Genomic DNA, 17,924 nt, shown 5'->3' with positions numbered 1-17,924 from the left:
TGCAGAATGTTGTTCTGTCCAGAGACCAATCTCACACACACACCCTGAAATAACTGACCAGTCTTGAAGAGGATGTACATGAAATGGTTCCTCTTGCATTGATCATTAGATCATTTTGATGTAATAATGAGAACTGAATGATATAATGACCGTCTAGTGTATATAAAAGTACAATGTATTACCTCAGAAGGCCAACTGTTGGTTAAGAACTGATATTGTTTAGTGATACTAAACCGATACAGATGTCAAGATAATGTATTCTACATCAGTTTTTTCAGTTGATTTGAAACGCCACATTGTCTTTCTGGAAATCAGTTTATTAGTGATACATGCTGGATTGTTATTGTTATTATTTTATGTTTTATTTTAAATAATAAAAAAGTTGAATGAGATAAAAGCCGGTATCAGAGTTCTTCAATGAAGATAACCAGTATACCTGAATATTGCTGAGTAAGCAAAAACAAAGCAATAACAAACCACCAAATAGGCTCACTTATAGCCGACTGCCATCATACAACTTGAGTTCTACTGAGTGTCATTAATCAAACCAAACAACACTAAACAAGATCATATTAAACATGCATGCCATTCAAGGTGTTGATTATTTGGGATCAAGTCACCCTCCCATGTCAGAGTAAGTGAAGACTTGAGAAGTATTTCCTTTTGTTACAGCCAGTTATATTTTCATCAGGAATAATGGAAACATTGGTTTTGTTTATTCTAGTTGTCTTTAAGTAAACATACTGGAATAATTTGAAATGAACACATCAGGAATGAAATGTGTGACTTTAAATTTTAAACAGCCATTTTCACAAACTCTCGGTTGAGAGTGTTTTATATATACTCATGTTATTCGCTATAGAATCTGTGATATTTTTCATCTGTATTATTGTCATATTTATTATTTAAAGATGAGCATATAACTTGTTTATGATTAGTATTGTGTTATTTATCAGTGTATATTTCAATGTGTATATAGAGTTGTAAGTCTTGGAAAGTGAGATCTGAAATAAAACATATATGAAATACTATTGTACAACAACTACTTGTGATGCATGCTCAAAGGCACAATTAACTGTAGTCATCATTTATTCAAAATACCTCTATTATGTCATTGTCATAAAGCCTGTTTTTTGTCCAACATCACAACATAATCTTAGATTACCAACAGAAAACTTCTATTCATTAGTTGTACACCTAATAGTATCCAGTCCAGTAATCACATAAATACAACAAAAATGAATGATAATACTAATGTACATAGATATACATGTTGATATTCTGTGTGTTGCTACACAATGAAGATCTGGGTAGGAATTGATCTTCATCAATCTATACTTGTAAGAGGCGACAAATGGGATCAGGTGGTCATGGTTGCTGACATGTCATCATATCCCATGTACATAGATTGATGTTCATGTTGTTGATCACTGGATTGTCTGGTCCAAACTTGATTATTTACTGACTGCTGCAATGCAACTGGAATACTGCTGAGTGTGGCGTAACAATAAAGTCACTGTCATCAGGGATGAGGTGAGTTGTGGTGACTCAGCTGTCGACTAATGTTTAGTCTCAGAACATTTTGATAGTATCAAAAATGAATATATGTAGATTGCTGTAAGTGCAGTGTTATTCGCATTCTGACCACAAATATAAACCAAGTTTCTGCGACCTCAAAATAGTATCCATTCGTTTGTTACAAGCTTGTACATGATTAAATACCAGAAGAGACTTCCAGAAATCTTTTTGAGTGATGGGGTAGCACAGTGGTTAAAGTGTTTGCTCATCTTGCTGAAGACCCAAGTTTGAATCCAACAGGTACAATGTGAAGCACATTTCTGATATTCCTTGCTATTGCCAAAATATTACTAAAAGCTTATCAGAACGGTACACAAAGTCCACAGTCTAGACTACTAGAGGTTCGAATCCAAGATGGGACTCAACCAAATAAAAGTTCAGGAATCTGTAGTTTACAAAGAAAGTGTAATTCCAAATATAATGTTATATTGCAAAAAGACGTGTAAATCCTTAGACTTTCTAAACATTTGTTACATATTGATATAACAGCTAATTTTGCCTTTGTGTATGTCATGAGTGGTTGCATATTATGGGCACCTCTGGTAGTCAAGGTCCCAAACTGTTGTTAAGGTTTAGTGGTAGTGATGTCCTAGTTTGTATGGCCTCATGATGAACCCAGACTAGGATATACCAACAGAGATATTTTGTTCTCATTATAAACGTCAAGTGCCTGCATCATCCAGGAATGTAACATGTGGTAGAGATATGAATAAATAAATATGAAGCCATAATGAACAATGTTGTGTTTGTTATCCTTCATCTCTGATATGAATATTTATATCCTATGAGGGGCAGGGGGAGCCTGGTGGTTAAAGCGCTGGCTTCACTCACCATATTTTATGACATGGAAGTGATTGCGTTCTTGTAGACAAGCCATTTTACTTTTTACTAACCCGTGAAAATGTGGGTTAGAGATGATCTTCTGTAACCCAAGTTTGTCAAAAGTGGCAACTAATGCAATTGAGTGGTCAGACTCGCTGAATTCATTGTCACATGTCGTCATTTCCCAATTGCGTAAACTGATGCTCTTTCTGTTGATCACAGAATTGTCTGGTCCAGAATCGATTATTTACAGACCACCACTTTATAGCTGGAATATTGCTGAGAGCGGCATTAAACAACAAACAAAGGAAACATTTAAATAAACAAGATGGAGAATTGGTTGTTAATGCTCAATGGAGGCAGGAAAGGAATAAACTATCACACAAATATTTATGTTTTTATGAAATACGCTTACCATTATCACACTGTAACATTTCATGATTAGTAATGCAGTGATCCAATGATCTGTCTTCAAGAGTCTGTCATTGCCCTGTGTGGTTTGTGACCTGCATGATATATCTTGATCAGATTTTTACACTGACATTGTGAGACTGAACACCTGAAGTCTAAGGGGCTAGATATTTGAACAGCAGACTCACGATGAAGCTACAAGGCACCTGAAGCTTTGACCGTGTCATTACTTACAATGGTACCCAGGCAATAAAAACATCTCTCATATTGTATTATATTTTATTATCCTATTTCAGGTTGTTGTAATAACGCTGTAAGAAGTAAAACAAATATATAGAATAGGAAATAAATGGTATCAGTTCATTTTCTCAGTCACAATGATCACAGTATTGTATGTGAAAAGCTTGCATACAATCTAAAATCTATAGCACTACTTATACCACACATAGTATAATCGGTAGTACATAAACATTTATATCTTAAGAATTTTAACTCACATGCTGCCTCTTGTTGACTGATGTCAGTGAAAGGGTTGATGGGTGGTGTGGCAGGGTGAGATATACGGGTGGGGTACATAAAAGGATGGGATGGGTGGAGGGGTAAATGGATGAGAATAGAGTAAGTGTGGAGTAGATGGAAGCGCTGGGCAGATAAATTGGGTGGATGGACGAGTGGAGAGGAAGGGACACAGTTGGTGGAGTAGATGGGTGGGCTGGATTGATGGGATGGGTGGAGGGGAGAATGGATGGGTCAAGTGGCAGTATGGGGGTGGGATGGAAAGGGTGGGGGACAGATTAGGTAGATGGATAAGCGGAGTGTGGGGGTGGAGTAGATGGGTGGGCTGGATTGATGTGATGGGTGGAGGGGTAAATGGATGGGTTATTTGGCAGTGTGGGGTAGATGGGAATGAGATGGAAAGGGTGGGTGGACAGATTGGGTTGATGGATGAGTGGAGTGTGTAGGTGAAGTAGACGGGTGGGCTGGATTGATGGGGTGGGTGGATGGGTAAATGGATGGGTCGAGCGGCAGTATGCGGTAGATGGGAATGAGATGGAAAGGGTGGGTGGACAGATTGGGTGGATGGATGAATGGAGTGTTCAAGTCTTCATGGGGTAAAAGGGTGGGGTTGGATGGAGGGGATAGTAGTTTCAGCTGGGAGGATAGATGAGTGGAGGGGCAGTGTTGATTGTTGGGGTTAAGGGTGGTGCAGATGGGTGGGGTGGATGGACTGAGTAGATGGGTGAGGTGGACAGATGGGACGGGTGGATAGTTTGGGTGGATGATGAGGAGTGGCAGAGTTTTGGTGGGTTGTATGGATGGATGGATGGAGTAGATGGGTCAGTCAGATAGGAGGGAGGGCTGGAAATATTGATGGGAAATGTGACTTGTCATCTATGATATTGGGTTTTCAATACACGTGTGTGTAATACCATATAAATAAAACAACAAAATACACTGAAATATTCTTGGTCCTGATACACCCTAAAACATCACAATATTCTATTTCTAATATGGCGATATAAAGATACAACCAGTCTCACACACCAAATATTGACCACCAAACATACTGAATACTTTCCCTGATGTCTCAAAGTAAAGCCTGCAAACTTATGCTTTCTTGTAACTTGTATGGGCACTCTATTGACCAGATAACATGCCAGCGCATTCTTCACAGGACAGCTCGTACAAATGTAACAGCTCTAGTTATTCTATGACTCATTCATCTCCCAACTCTACTATTTCACTTCATACCATGGATAAAAGGCAGTTACTGGGGTCATAAGTGTCTGTACATACACACTCTATGATGTATGATGCCTGATTGTGCATCATCGTACCCAGAATGTCAATCAACCCATGTTGGATTTTTTCACTCTGCCTTGCTACAGTTCAAATATATCTCACTGCAACCCATTCTCTCACATACAGCTGTAACATTGCTGATTTCATTGTTACACACAATACAGCTGTAACATTGCTGATTTCATTGTTACAATCAATACAGCTGTAACATTGCTGATTTCATTGCTACACACAATACAGCTGTAACATTGCTGATCTCAACACACAATACATCTGTAACAGTGCTGATTTCATTGTTACAATCAATACAGCTGTAACATTGCTGATTTCATTGCTACACACAATACAGCTGTAACACTGCTGATCTCATCACACAATGCAGCTGTAACACTGCTGATCTCAACACACAATACATCTGTAACAGTGCTGATCTCATCACACAATACAGCTGTAACATTGCTGATCTCAACACACAATACAACCGTAACATTGCTGATCTCATCACACAATACATCTGTAACAGTGCTGATCTCAACACACAATACAGCAGTAACATTGCTAATCTCAACAGACAATAGAGTTGTAACATTCCCGATCAAACCACACAAACAACTATGCTCTCTGCTCCTTGCAAGGGATGCAGAAAGATCAGTTTACTCCAGGTCTGCAAACAGATCGTCTGGATCTTGTTGGTCGGAGGATCTGTTTGACGAGTGAGAGCTGCTTTTCCTCATACTGCTTCTCCGCTCGGGACCGCTGGAGCTGGGGAAGGACAAAACACATCAACAGAGGATAACACTGGTCAAGTTGTTAGATTCTATATGTAAACTGGGCCACTGGCTTGTCTCAAACTATGTTCTTTTTTAAACTGTTTTCCATTTTGCAGCCTTTGAAATACCTGCCTGCCTGATTACCCAGGACGGTTATTTTCAACATGTACTTTCAGATTCTCAAATTCATCTGCCCAATGGTTGAGTTAAAATTTAGAAATATAAATAAAGATATTCATCATATTTCAAGATAATAAATCATTATTAATTCACATGTAAAAAATATATGAATTCCAACTGGATGTCAAACCTGAATTATTTGCATGCAGGTAAGTTTCGGTTAGGGCTGGCAAGTCTTATACAGAACCAGCCCTGTGGTTTCATACCACGCATTTCGCAGTTGGTGCCATAAAGACAGACCATCACAGATTGCACTTGTGTGAGGAATCAGGCTATGCTACAATCACTCTCGAAGATTCTTCTCTGATGAGCTGTTTTTACTGTAATGATACACTAAGAAGTGATGTGAAAGTGCAAGAAATACTGCATTTGTGTGAGCGTCTATCAGTCTCAAGAGACTGCACTACTTACCCGCCGCTATCTGATCGCTTGGACGTGACTTTGGGGAGCACTGGCTTTGAAGGGGTTTGTTTCTTGTTGGCTCCTCTCTGCCTGGCCGGTCTGCAAGGGGGAATTTGAAACTTCTAGGTACGTTTTGGAAAACGAAAGAGTACGATTTTCTCTTCCGAACCCTTATCCCCCAACAGTACCTTTCTCTCCTGCACAGTACCCCAACAGTACATTTATCTCCCCCACAGTACCTTCGTCTCCAAAAAAGTACCCAGATATCATTTCAATAACCTTATCTCCCTAGAAGTAGCTCAATCTTCACAATAGTACCCATACCTCCCTTTCAACAGTTGCAACTCTCAAAAGTACCCCTACAAAAGTATCTTTATCTCCACAATAGTACCTATATCCCCCCTTCAATAGCCCCATCACTCAACAGAACCCCTATCTCCACAATAGTACCCATATCTCATCCTCAATAGCCTAATGTCCCAACAGTACCCCTATCTCCCAACAATACCCCTATCTCTTCCCATCACTCCCTCACCTCCGTGCGACTGTCGTAACCGCTCTATCAGGCTCATCTTCTAACACCAGTGAGGAATCGGCTTCTTTCTTCGCTGGGGGCCGACGTCTGCGTTTTGATGGAGCTGGCTGCTGCAACATCCCATATACACCATCGTGCACATCCCAGGCAACAGCTGCAGCAATACTGACATTGCTAGACTAAACATATTGGTCTCCTTATACTTATATCAACAATAGAATGGATTCATCATAGTGCTAGACTCCTAAAGTACACAGAATAAACTGTTCCCATACCCTGAGCGAGTTTAGTTTTACACTCCTTCAAGCAATACTCCAGCAGTATCACACAGCAGTATCACACATCACAAATTTGCTTCACACACTGCACCCATGTGGGGAATCAAACCCATCTCTTCAGCGCAATCAGTGAACACTTTAACCACTAGACTACCCCATCTTTCTCTAACAGGTAAAGTGATGAACTCAGTTAAAAGTATTACCCATTGATACATCACAACTGATAAACTGTTATAGGTTTACAGTAAAGATGAACTGCAATAACTGTACCAGATAATGTGGTTTCAAGGTGTTTGAGTGAGTTTAGTTTTAAGCTGCACTCAGCAATATTCCAGCTACATGGCGGCTGGTTTCAGAGAATCATTAATGATGGGCATGGGGCCTGTCCATCATCACAGAAGAAGTACAATAATAGACTAGATACAACAGAACCCTGCCAGAAAGAGGATGTAAGTCCAACAAATGCTCACAGACTCCTCATCTGTATTTTCCTCTTCGGCCACACTGCAAAGTCAAACAACAGGAGCTTTAGTTCCATCGCTTTTAGCAATATTCCAGCAATATCATCATTGGGGCAACAAAACTGAACTTAACACATTGTACTTGCTGAGATTCAAACCCATACAGGTGTGATGAGCGAACACATCACCCACTAAGCTACCCATTTAACAATATGGTTACAGCAATGTGCATAATACAAGACATCAGCTTAAAATCACATTGACACAACAAACAAAGATAGATGCATTATGAAAGATATTTCCTGTTCAAACTTGCCCCCAATGAGCTCCCCTTAGTTTCTAAAGAGTATAACAAAATAATTTATTTCATCGGAGATGTTCTCCCAAACAAATGACAACTTATTTTATCCCCATTTTGACATTTATCCCCTTCCAGAAAAACACAGAACAATAAATACACGTTCTGTCAACCTCCAGTTACGACAAATTATCATGATCGGAGTGAGTGAGTGAGAGAGTTTAGTTTCATGTCGCACTCAGCAATATTCAAGGTATATGGTGGCGGTCTGTAAATAAATCTGTAACATGAGCATTGATCTACGCAATTGGGAACCGATGACATGTGTCAACCAAGTCAGTGAGCCTGACCACCCGATCCCATTAGTCACCTCTTACGACAAGCATAGTCTCCTTTTATGGCAAGCATGGGTTGCTGAAGGCCTATTCTACCCCGGGACATTCACGGGTATATCATGATTGGAAAGAACGCGCGAACCTTTCTCCTGTGATTCGGGAGGTGGAGCTGATGCTGTTGGTGATGTCCTCATTTTCTGACTCATCTGATACTCCAGCATCCCCCATACCTGACGTTCCAGGCCTGGCATCACCTGCAACATCAGCAATATCTATGTCGTTCAGTCAGTGTGAGGACATACCATACTGTCACATCACCGCTGTCACAGGGAAGGTTAAGTGAAGAAGATTCAGTTATGTGGCATAAGCAACAGGCCATTGTGCCTTTGTGAGATTTAAAGACTAAAAAAATATATAAAAGTTTGAGATGACCCTTCACTGAAATTGCTTTACAATACAATACAATATATCATGACAAGGCTGGACACATCGGTACACCCAACCTGCCTGTTTTGCGGATCGCAACACTACCATCCCAAGCAATCAATTAAAACTTAATGTAAATATAATCATGGATGATTGTCCTATCGAGCACCATTCATGACACCTACTTATTCTTTATTATTTCTGCAAGTTGACTGAAACCCGATTTTGACTCTCAACTAAACGATCTCAACACAAAGTGATAATGATATGTCTGCACAAAATGGGGGTGTTGTGAAATGGTCGAAGCAAACTCTCTGATTGGTCATAGCATGTAAATCTGCACTTTCTTCATGGGAATTTTTACTTGCATCAGCTGCTTGACTAGGAATCACGAGAATGACAGCAGCTTCTCAAATGAAAGCTGTTGTAAAGTAAAGTTGTTGTCTCTTTAACAAGTATTAGCCAACCACAGGGCTTGCTTTCTGATCACACATTTGATCAAATCTTTAATTTTTGCAAAGATACAAAGACCTGTGACATAAGTCTCTACTTCGGAATTCATGTTACAATTTCTCCCTGAAGTTGGTATGATGAATGGAAATACCTTTTTAAGGATTGATAACATTTTTGGATGCAATGTCTTGGTGTAGATGCTAACACTGTCATCAAAAATGTAAACAAAGGATCTACATTCAAAATTTCTATATTCATACAAAAGTCGAATGCATTAAGGTAATGCTTACACCCACATCTTCACAACACACTCAAACACAATCTTGTACGCAGAACACTTCCATTCATCATTAAAAACTCTTCAAACTTACCTCTAACACTAGACGAGGATGGGACGCCATCTTCTACTGTAATGAATAAACATCACACATGACACATAGATCATTAGTACTCCATAAAAAATCTTAAAGCCTGAAGTAAACACATATAAATATTGCCAAAATGTTGGAAATTCCACAAGCCCTATAGAATACCAGCACAGAGATTTGACGTGGGACAAGCACTGTAGCCACCCAAAACAGAAAATACCACAACACAGAACTTACTTTGTTGTTTCAAAGCTCGAATTTTATCTTTTTTGCTGTTGAGAACTGCTACAAACTGAAATAAAAAAAGAACATAAAACACTGATGACAAACAAGGAAAGACAAATCTGTCTCGGAAAATATATCAGTAGATAACTTGGCAATCACTCAAACCTTGTCAATATTCATTTAACTCAACACAACTGGGTAATCATTCACCAGTCAGTTATCATCAAACTCATCATAAGTCAGTAACCGACCAACTCACCATATGCCAGTAATCACTGAACTCATCAGACTAACAACTAGTCTCTGAAATGAACATATTTTACTGAAAAAAGTTCATAGTGAAAAAAAATAACAATGTAATGAGACTTTCTTCATTCTCAGACTTGTCATATTTTCTAGCCTTGCATGGGCTATTTGGGATATATTTGCTTCAGGGTCTGTACGACAGACTATCAACTCTTCAGAAGTCAGTAATCACTCAACTCATCAGAAGTCAGTAATCACTCATCATAACTCAATAATCACTCAACTCATCAGAAGTCAGCAATCACTCAACTCATCAGAAGTCAGCAATCACTCAACTCAGCAATCACTCAACTCATCAGAAGTCAGCAATCACTCAACTCATCAGAAGTCAGCAATCACTCAACTCATCAGAAGTCAGTAATCACTCAACTCATCAGAAGTCAGTAATCACTCAACTCATCAGAAGTCAGCAATCACTCAACTCATCAGAAGTCAGCAATCACTCAACTCATCAGAAGTCAGTAATCACTCATCATAACTCAATAATCTCTCAACTCATCAGAACTCTGTAATCACTCATCAGAAGTCAGTAATCACTCAACTCATCAGAAGTCAGTAATTACTCAACTCATCAGAAGTCAGCAATCACTCAACTCATCAGAAGTCAGTAATCACTCATCATAACTCAATAATCTCTCAACTCATCAGAACTCTGTAATCACTCATCAGAAGTCAGCAATAACTCAACTCATCAGAAGTCAGTAATCACTCAACTCATCAGAAGTCAGTAATCACTCAACTCATCATAAGTCAGTAATCACTCAAATCATCAGAAGTCAGCAATAACCCATCATAACTCAATAATCACTCAACTCATCAGAAGTCAGTAATCACTCAACTCATCAGAAGTCAGCAATAACCCATCATAACTCAATAATCACTCAACTCATCAGAAGTCAGTAATCACTCAAGTCATCAGAAGTCAGTAATCACTCAACTCATCAGAAGTCAGTAATCACTCATCTCATCAGAAGTCAGTAATCACTCATCAGAAGTCAGCAATCACTCAACTCATCAGAAGTCAGCAATCACTCATCTCATCAGAAGTCAGTAATCACTCATCAGAAGTCAGCAATCACTCAACTCATCAGAACTCTGTAATCACTCATCAGAAGTCAGCAATCACTCAACTCATCAGAAGTCAGTAATCACTCATCATAACTCAATAATCACTCAACTCATCAGAACACTGTAATCACTCAACTCATCAAACTCATCAGAAGTCAGTAATCACTCAACTCATCAGAAGTAAATAATCACTCAGCTCATCAGAAGTCAGTAATCACTCGACTCATCATGCCTGAATAACTACTAAGCTCAATGTTTAATGCTGCTATGTGAAACAGCTCACTGACTGATACCTAGAGCATCAATCAACACAACTAGAACACAATCACATTCATCAATCACACAAGCAAGCCTGCCTAATAAAAAACCTCACCTTTTCATACAGGTCTCTCTCTACCTCCTCCTTTGCGGTGATACATTTGTCCAGCCTCTGAAGCAACAACAATGACCTGCATCACCATCAAAGATGTAACATCACAATATGCTTGAATGTATTCTTTTCCCTGAGCTTTCAGCTTCGTTTTGTGTTACTTTGGCAACCAGTGAAGATCCAGAGTAGAACTGATCTTCAGCAACCCATGCTTGCCACAAAAGGTGTCAATAAGAGGAAACTAATGTGATTGGGGATCAGGCTCGCTGACTTGCTTGACACGTCATCGGTTCCCAATTGCGCAGATCAGTGCTCATGTTCTTGATCACTGTATTGTCTGGTCAAGACTTGATTATTTGCAGACAGCTGCAATATTGTTGAGTGCAGCATTAAACAACAAACGAGGAATGAAAACATTTAAATGAACAACATAGAGAACTGGTTGCTAATGTCTAGATGCTCAAAGGTGGTAGGCTGCCATATAGGTGGAATATTTGCTGAGTGCAGCGTAAAACTAAAGTCACCCACTTTTAGCAATATTCCAGCAATACCCCAGTAGGGAACACTACATTGTATATATATATTGTATATACATATTGTATCCATGTGGGGAATCAAACCAGGTCTTTTGTGTAGAGACCTTTGGAAAGGTTGAATTAGATGTGTTAAATATACCTTGAGGGCCATAGCTCTCTCCTGAGATAGACGTGCATTGTCTGTGTCTAGAGAGCGGATGCGTTCCTGTAGACTTGAGGTGGCAGTGATGTTCTGTTGGAAAATCTGACGGATACACCGAGCTGGATCGTCCTTCATGTACAGGGTGACGCTGCCGAGCTGGAACTGCAACAGAGCATCCATTTATTAGATGTCATTAAGTTTCCATTCTTATACACTTGTTAAATTTAACAGGTCTATAAGTTTTTCATCCAACTACATAAAATGTTTAACGTAATCCAGTAAACAACTGTTTCCTTGTATAGCAGACCAAAATAAGTTGTTAGGATAACAGTTTTTACAGAAAAGATAGAGCACACTGTTAGAAACATGGGCCTGGATTTCAAAAGCTCTCTTAGCACTAACATTGTCTTAAGTTAATGTTAATGCATGACACTTACGACTATCGTAGCGCTAAGAGATCCCACTAGTCACCTCTTACAACAAGCATAGTCGCCTTTTATGGCAAGCATGGGTTGCTGAAGGCCTATTCTACCCCAGACCTTCACAGGTCCTATTCAGTCTGAATAATTTATCTTTTTGTTGCAACATCTCCTGACTGCAGATTCTGTTTTTATCCCTACCTTGATTTCATCAGCTGGAACATGCTTCTTCCAAATAAAGTCGACAGAGTCATCTCCCCTTGTTTTCATCTGAAACTCAAACTGCATCCCACCCAGGTTTTGTTGTGTAAATGCCTTAGCTGTCTGAGAGACATATGTGTTGTAGTCCATCTTCGCCTTGGTGCTCAGGCTGTCGATGTTGTCCTCCGTCACTGTCGCCACAACAACATCAAAGTAAACACTTGTGACATATCAGGAATATTGCTGAAAGTGGTGTGATACCGAAAACTTACTCACTTAAAATTGGATTATTTGTTACTATCAAACTTAGAGTGGAATCTGTCAAATCCGGGCTCTCTGCAATGTGGTTTTCTCTATAAGCCTGACTACTCTCTGAGTCCCAGCAAAATTTTTCCTAATTTATCATTAAAACTTGCTTTCTAATTTCGGATTATGGACTAAAATAACAGTTCACACAATCAGTTTGCTATGAGAACAACGCTTTGTAATGTTGACTTAGCTGCCTAAATTGTTGCAACTCAGACCACAAGACTATTTTAACAGATTTCATCTCCTCTTACAATTTCAAATGTTTCAACTAAATCACTGGTACGTTTTTGAGGGTGGTGTGCACAGCTGATTGCTATTTCTGGCTCTGTATATGAAACAAATACCCATGGTAATCTTAATCCCTGCATACAGGACAATGCCTAGGACAAACAAATTAGAACTGAATAGGTAAGTAATCTTGTCTAGTGATGTTAAATTGCAAATTTGATGTCTTTACTGACAGTTGTTTGTTCACGTGAAGCAAAACAACGTTCTTTTCTTACACTGAAAAACAGTTTGACGAAAATGTAACCCATAAATATGCCGACTAGTGCCTATGGTAATGGACAATCTTTGTCTTTCCAGACTTCCTTACAATCTGGACAAGCTGTCTAACCTGGCACTCATTGTAACTGAAAAAATAATTGGGTTTAGACTATGTGCCTGATTGTACTAGCCACAGAGGGGACTGAGATTTTGTACCGGTGCTGACAACTTGCCAGATTGGACAGATGCTGGTTTTGACAACTTCCATTGTATTCAGACACTAAGTGTCGTCAGTATAGCAACAAGTGTGTGTTCTGGTTTACATACAGTCTCCACTCCAGATGTTCTCCCCATCAGTGACCATCAGCTGGAACCCTTCCTTCCCTCCATCTTTCAGTGTTGTCTGCAGGAAACAGTCCTTCCTGGTCGCAGTGTCCAGCTTTACAAATGTTGTCTGCGACATTGTCTGAAGCATTACCATTACATGATACTGAGTTCAACACTGCGTTCTGCAATATTCCAACTATATGATGGCTGTCTTTGAATAATCGAGTTTGGACCAGACAATATAGTGATCAACAACATGAGTATCATCTTCGCAGCAGGGATATGAAGACATGTCAGCGGGTCTGACCACCCATGGATGTTGGTTGCCTCATATGACCAGCATTGGTTGCTACAGACCAGATCTTCACAGGCGATACTATTTATGACATTGTACTGTTTAATAGCACTGTAATGATCAACATGACAAAGGACTGAATTGTTCTTCTAGCTGAAACCCATTATGTTTGAAAGTGGTGACTAAGCAGATTGGGTGGTCAGACCATGGGATTTGATTGATGCATTTCATTGTTTTAAGGATAGACAGATGCTTGTGAAGTCAATCACTGGATTGTTTGGTTCAGACTAATATATGGAGACTCCTGTTATGTAACTGGAATAATATTGAGTGTTGTGTTACAGATAAGATGGCGGGCTGTAAATAACTGAGTATGAAACACACAGTTCAAAGACTGTTCATTGAGAGCAATGATCAATGCCGACATGTATGATGAAATGTCTCAATGACCACCATTTATCGCTCTCTTGCAAATGTCTACTGGCTAGCGACCAGTTATCGCTGCGTACCAATAATCGCGAACGCCTGGCTGTAGCGCTTGCGCAGACAGCTTTACTTGTACTTCCGTAGTATTTTACATATTGACACATCCAAAAAATGATAGGTTACAAGAGTTAAAATTACTTTGAGTATTTTACGTTGCAGATGTTACAAATATGAATCCCTCGGAAGATGAGACCCACACACATCGGGGGCTGTCACATGACCATTAGTGTGTTGACATGAAATTTCATAAATATTGAGAATTGAATGAAAATCATCCTGGCTGTGTTGTGAATCTATAATCTCTGACTTGACAATTCAGTCCACAAAAAGTGCAGATTTTAATGTGTCTGAACATACCCATAATGCCAACAATCAATCACTTAAAGGGGCACTGATGCGGAGCGAATAATGTTTCTCGCCAACGGTCTAATTACGAAACCAAACCGCGAATTGGTCAGCGCCCGCTCCTTCGACCGTGACGGACAAAGGAACTGGGCTCCTGTCCATATTAGCAGAATTTCTTCACCTAAACAGTCGGGAGGCCGGATGCCCATCATATGCCATTTGTTTAAAAATACCCATGGTATTCCTTGTCTGATCGTAACCAAATATCCCAGCAGTTTAGTTCTTTTCGGATGCTTGGGTGGTATAGTTACTGATCCAATTTGATCCTATTTCAGTGTTTTAACCTCGATATTTCATCATGTTACATGAAAATATGATGTCTACAGGCACGTAGCCATTTGTGTCAGTACGGAAGATTGCAAAGCTTTATATTTAGGTAGTTTTGAGTGTTGGTTCAGCTGTGATAGCAAATATCATACGTACATTTTGGTAGCTATGGTAGCTACAATGGTTTATTATTTATGATAATAAAAACACACAGTTGATTTATTTGAATTCGTAAACAAAAACCGATGACTTTGCCTTTGGTAGAGAAATCTGAAAATTTTCTTACGTAAAAAACCCTTATTTCACCTATTTACCCAAGTACACAGCAAATGCCTGTCTGTATTCCTTATGTAAATTCCTAAATTCCCTTGGTATCCTCAAAACAGTTTCGGCTCATAAGTGTTTTCAGGCTGCATGCGACACAGAGATTACATCTTCCTTGCTGTAACTCGCGTTTGATGGTGTAAACCTACACGTGTTATTTGTCATCATTCTCTGGATGGTCAATTAATGAATTTATAACAGGTATAATTAGTAGTAACACCACTTTGGTTACTCAACAAAGGTTCCCATTTGGCATTTCTCCTGTCTGGAGTAAATACTCAACATTATAAATTAAGGTCTGTAATGGCAAATGTATTGTATGTTATGTAATATGTGCATGTAAGTGATGCAAGAGGGTTTATCAGCTGAGTTAGAAAAACAAACATCGATCAAAGGATTAACCGATAACTCACTGATTGATTAATTACTTTTATCTTCTAGCGGATTTGTCAAAAGGCAGTGTGTGTAGATGACTACACCCTGTCGTAAAGTGTAAGTGCAAAAACAACATCCTCCCTTCAAAGAATTAACCACCCTTGCGTTGATTGATTGATTGCTCATTATTGGTTAACTAAATTACTTAGAATAGTGGACATCATACGATTAGTTGCCAGGTGTGCTATCTTGGGAGACCAATGAGAGGTTTATCTGGTTTTCACCAACGAAAGACGTGAAACGATGTGTTACTTTTTCGCAAATGAGACAGTTGTAAGACATGCGACACAGAGCAGGATTATTTACCAGCTGCAGATGAATGGAATTTCCTCTACGTGGATATTGATGGATACATTCCTGAACAAGGTAGTAGCCTGACATCGTTGCTAGTCTGTTTTACATTCATTTTTTTGCATTTTGTTTTAATTTATTTGTTGTAGCATTCAGCAGAATCTGCATGACAGAAAAAACACACTAGATCGCGTATGTGTGTCAAATAGGATCCACACTGGCATTCTATACAATGTATAAATGTTGCTGTTATGTTAGAAATTTACTGTGAGTATAAGCAGATCGTGTGTTCTTTTATTAATTTTCAGAATCATACAAGTATGACAATAAACTAACTAGGGTTATGAGACATAATATAGAGACGTACATTGGCTTCGTTATTTTTCCGTCCTAATAGTTTTTTTACCATTTCTACCACTGGCAGATGATTAACCTTCAAAGTGTTTCATTTGTTTTCATAATACATTTGTAATGAAGTAAAATGACTTCACCTCAGTTGATCTGTCTATAATTAAACTATCAATTGCGCTTACGGACTGCGCAGCAGAGGTCTCGAACCAGTCACGAATTCTGGGATATCATCCGGGTACTCACGGGAGAAAAACAATAACAAAAGTTTACACCAGTCCACGGAAATTGCTCCGCATCAGTGCCCCTTTAACTTTGAATTGACCCGAATTTCTATCTCCGTTTTAAGGACTCGACAGATACCATGCAGACGATACTGACAAATTATAACAGTAAATTTTCACCTTTATCTTCACGTTTTCCCCCGAGAAAACAAACATTGCCAAAACTGCAAACAAGTACTTAAAATGTCAAGTTTGGTAACTTCAACCCCGTGGTGGCATCTCCATATTCCCATCAGCTTCTATCAGTATCCATCAACATTCACAAATTGAAAGCGAGTTTTGTTCTTTTAAACTTCTTTTTTTAAAACAAATTCCAAGTATGAAATTTCTTCAACATGTCAAGGTTTGAAACACAATAGTTTTAGTACCAAGTTTATGACAAATTAGGTGAATAACATAAAAACTTCAGAAATGGCGATAATTGGCCTTGTTAGTTGCAGGGAAAGCACAATCTACACTACCGTGTTTCCTGTCGACCGTGTTTTGGAGAAACATGATCGACAACAGTAAACAAGCAGAAAACATCGGTGAATAGCTGATCTATCATCGAGACAATTTTTATATCATTCTGTAAGGAAAAAATGGAGCAAAATCGTTAAAAACCGCTTAAAAATGTCGATAACTGGTCGCTAGCCAGTACTGTGGTTTGTAAAACATTTCACAACCTTTATCTGTGAAACAATTTATACTCAGTTTCGGTCACTTGTCATCTCCATTTTTTTAAACACACTTATACAAAAGGCATCAGTTCATCGCTAGACTATCTCTGTGTACACCTAGTTCGATAAAAAAAATATTGAACAATTTTGGAGTTTTGATTGGTTAATGGTCGAAAATAGGACAATCTACCGGCGATATATAAATCCGATTGGCAACCATTAATCAACTACGTGGGACAATTTAGATTTACAGGGACACTCGTCTCTACGAGCACGCACACAATATAACACTTATTTGTCGTGAAATATCATACGTAAAATAACATGGAATACCTTATCTTTGGAAGTAGGAAGTATTTCAGCATAGGTATGGGTAAAAACCTACATGGGGCCAGGGCTACGAATTAGATCTTATGGTTCCTTTCATCTTTACGCTTGTCATAGCACATCAAAATATTTTGGAGAAATAAATCTTGGTTTAATTCATTGTATTTTGCCTTAAAATGCATTTTTGAAGTAACACTCATTCAGCCTAACGCAAATATATATCTTTATTTTCGTCTGATAGTCTATATTTTAACTACATCCCGGTTTCAGTCAGCACATATCGGTTATGTTCGG

The 17,924-nt window shown here is 38.9% G+C and overlaps 1 protein-coding gene across 1 annotated transcript; it reads right to left on the bottom strand.

Annotated features, from left to right (window-relative positions):
• Positions 1-3,078: 3,078 nt before the first annotated feature.
• Positions 3,079-17,677, bottom strand: LOC137261241 (DNA repair protein XRCC4-like). Its single transcript, XM_067798955.1, has 12 exons — positions 17,637-17,677; positions 13,510-13,648; positions 12,388-12,578; positions 11,765-11,929; positions 11,093-11,149; positions 9,358-9,412; positions 9,124-9,159; positions 8,016-8,127; positions 7,250-7,283; positions 6,502-6,611; positions 5,976-6,065; positions 3,079-5,376 (listed from the first exon to the last, which is right to left on the bottom strand). The coding sequence occupies exons 2-12, from the start codon at positions 13,643-13,645 to the stop codon at positions 5,268-5,270; spliced, it is 1,095 nt and encodes a 364-aa protein (XP_067655056.1). The 5' UTR covers positions 13,646-13,648; positions 17,637-17,677; the 3' UTR covers positions 3,079-5,267.
• Positions 17,678-17,924: the final 247 nt, after the last annotated feature.

Source organism: Haliotis asinina, chromosome 14, assembly GCF_037392515.1.
Source record: "Haliotis asinina isolate JCU_RB_2024 chromosome 14, JCU_Hal_asi_v2, whole genome shotgun sequence".
NCBI classification, from domain to species: Eukaryota; Metazoa; Mollusca; class Gastropoda; order Lepetellida; family Haliotidae; genus Haliotis; species Haliotis asinina.
The sequence above is the reverse complement of the archived record's forward strand: the minus strand, read 5'-3'. Positions and strand labels throughout refer to the sequence as shown.

Excerpts from the sequence above, each read along its gene's own strand:
- LOC137261241 (XM_067798955.1), bottom strand. The coding sequence starts at position 13,645 with ATGTCGCAGACAACATTTGTAAAGCTGGACACTGCGACCAGGAAGGAC. Across the intron at positions 6,066-6,501 it reads GTTACGACAGTCGCACGGAG|ACCGGCCAGGCAGAGAGGAG; the intron begins GTGAGGGAGTGA and ends TCCCCCTTGCAG. Across the intron at positions 5,377-5,975 it reads AAGCGATCAGATAGCGGCGG|CTCCAGCGGTCCCGAGCGGA; the intron begins GTAAGTAGTGCA and ends GTCCTTCCCCAG.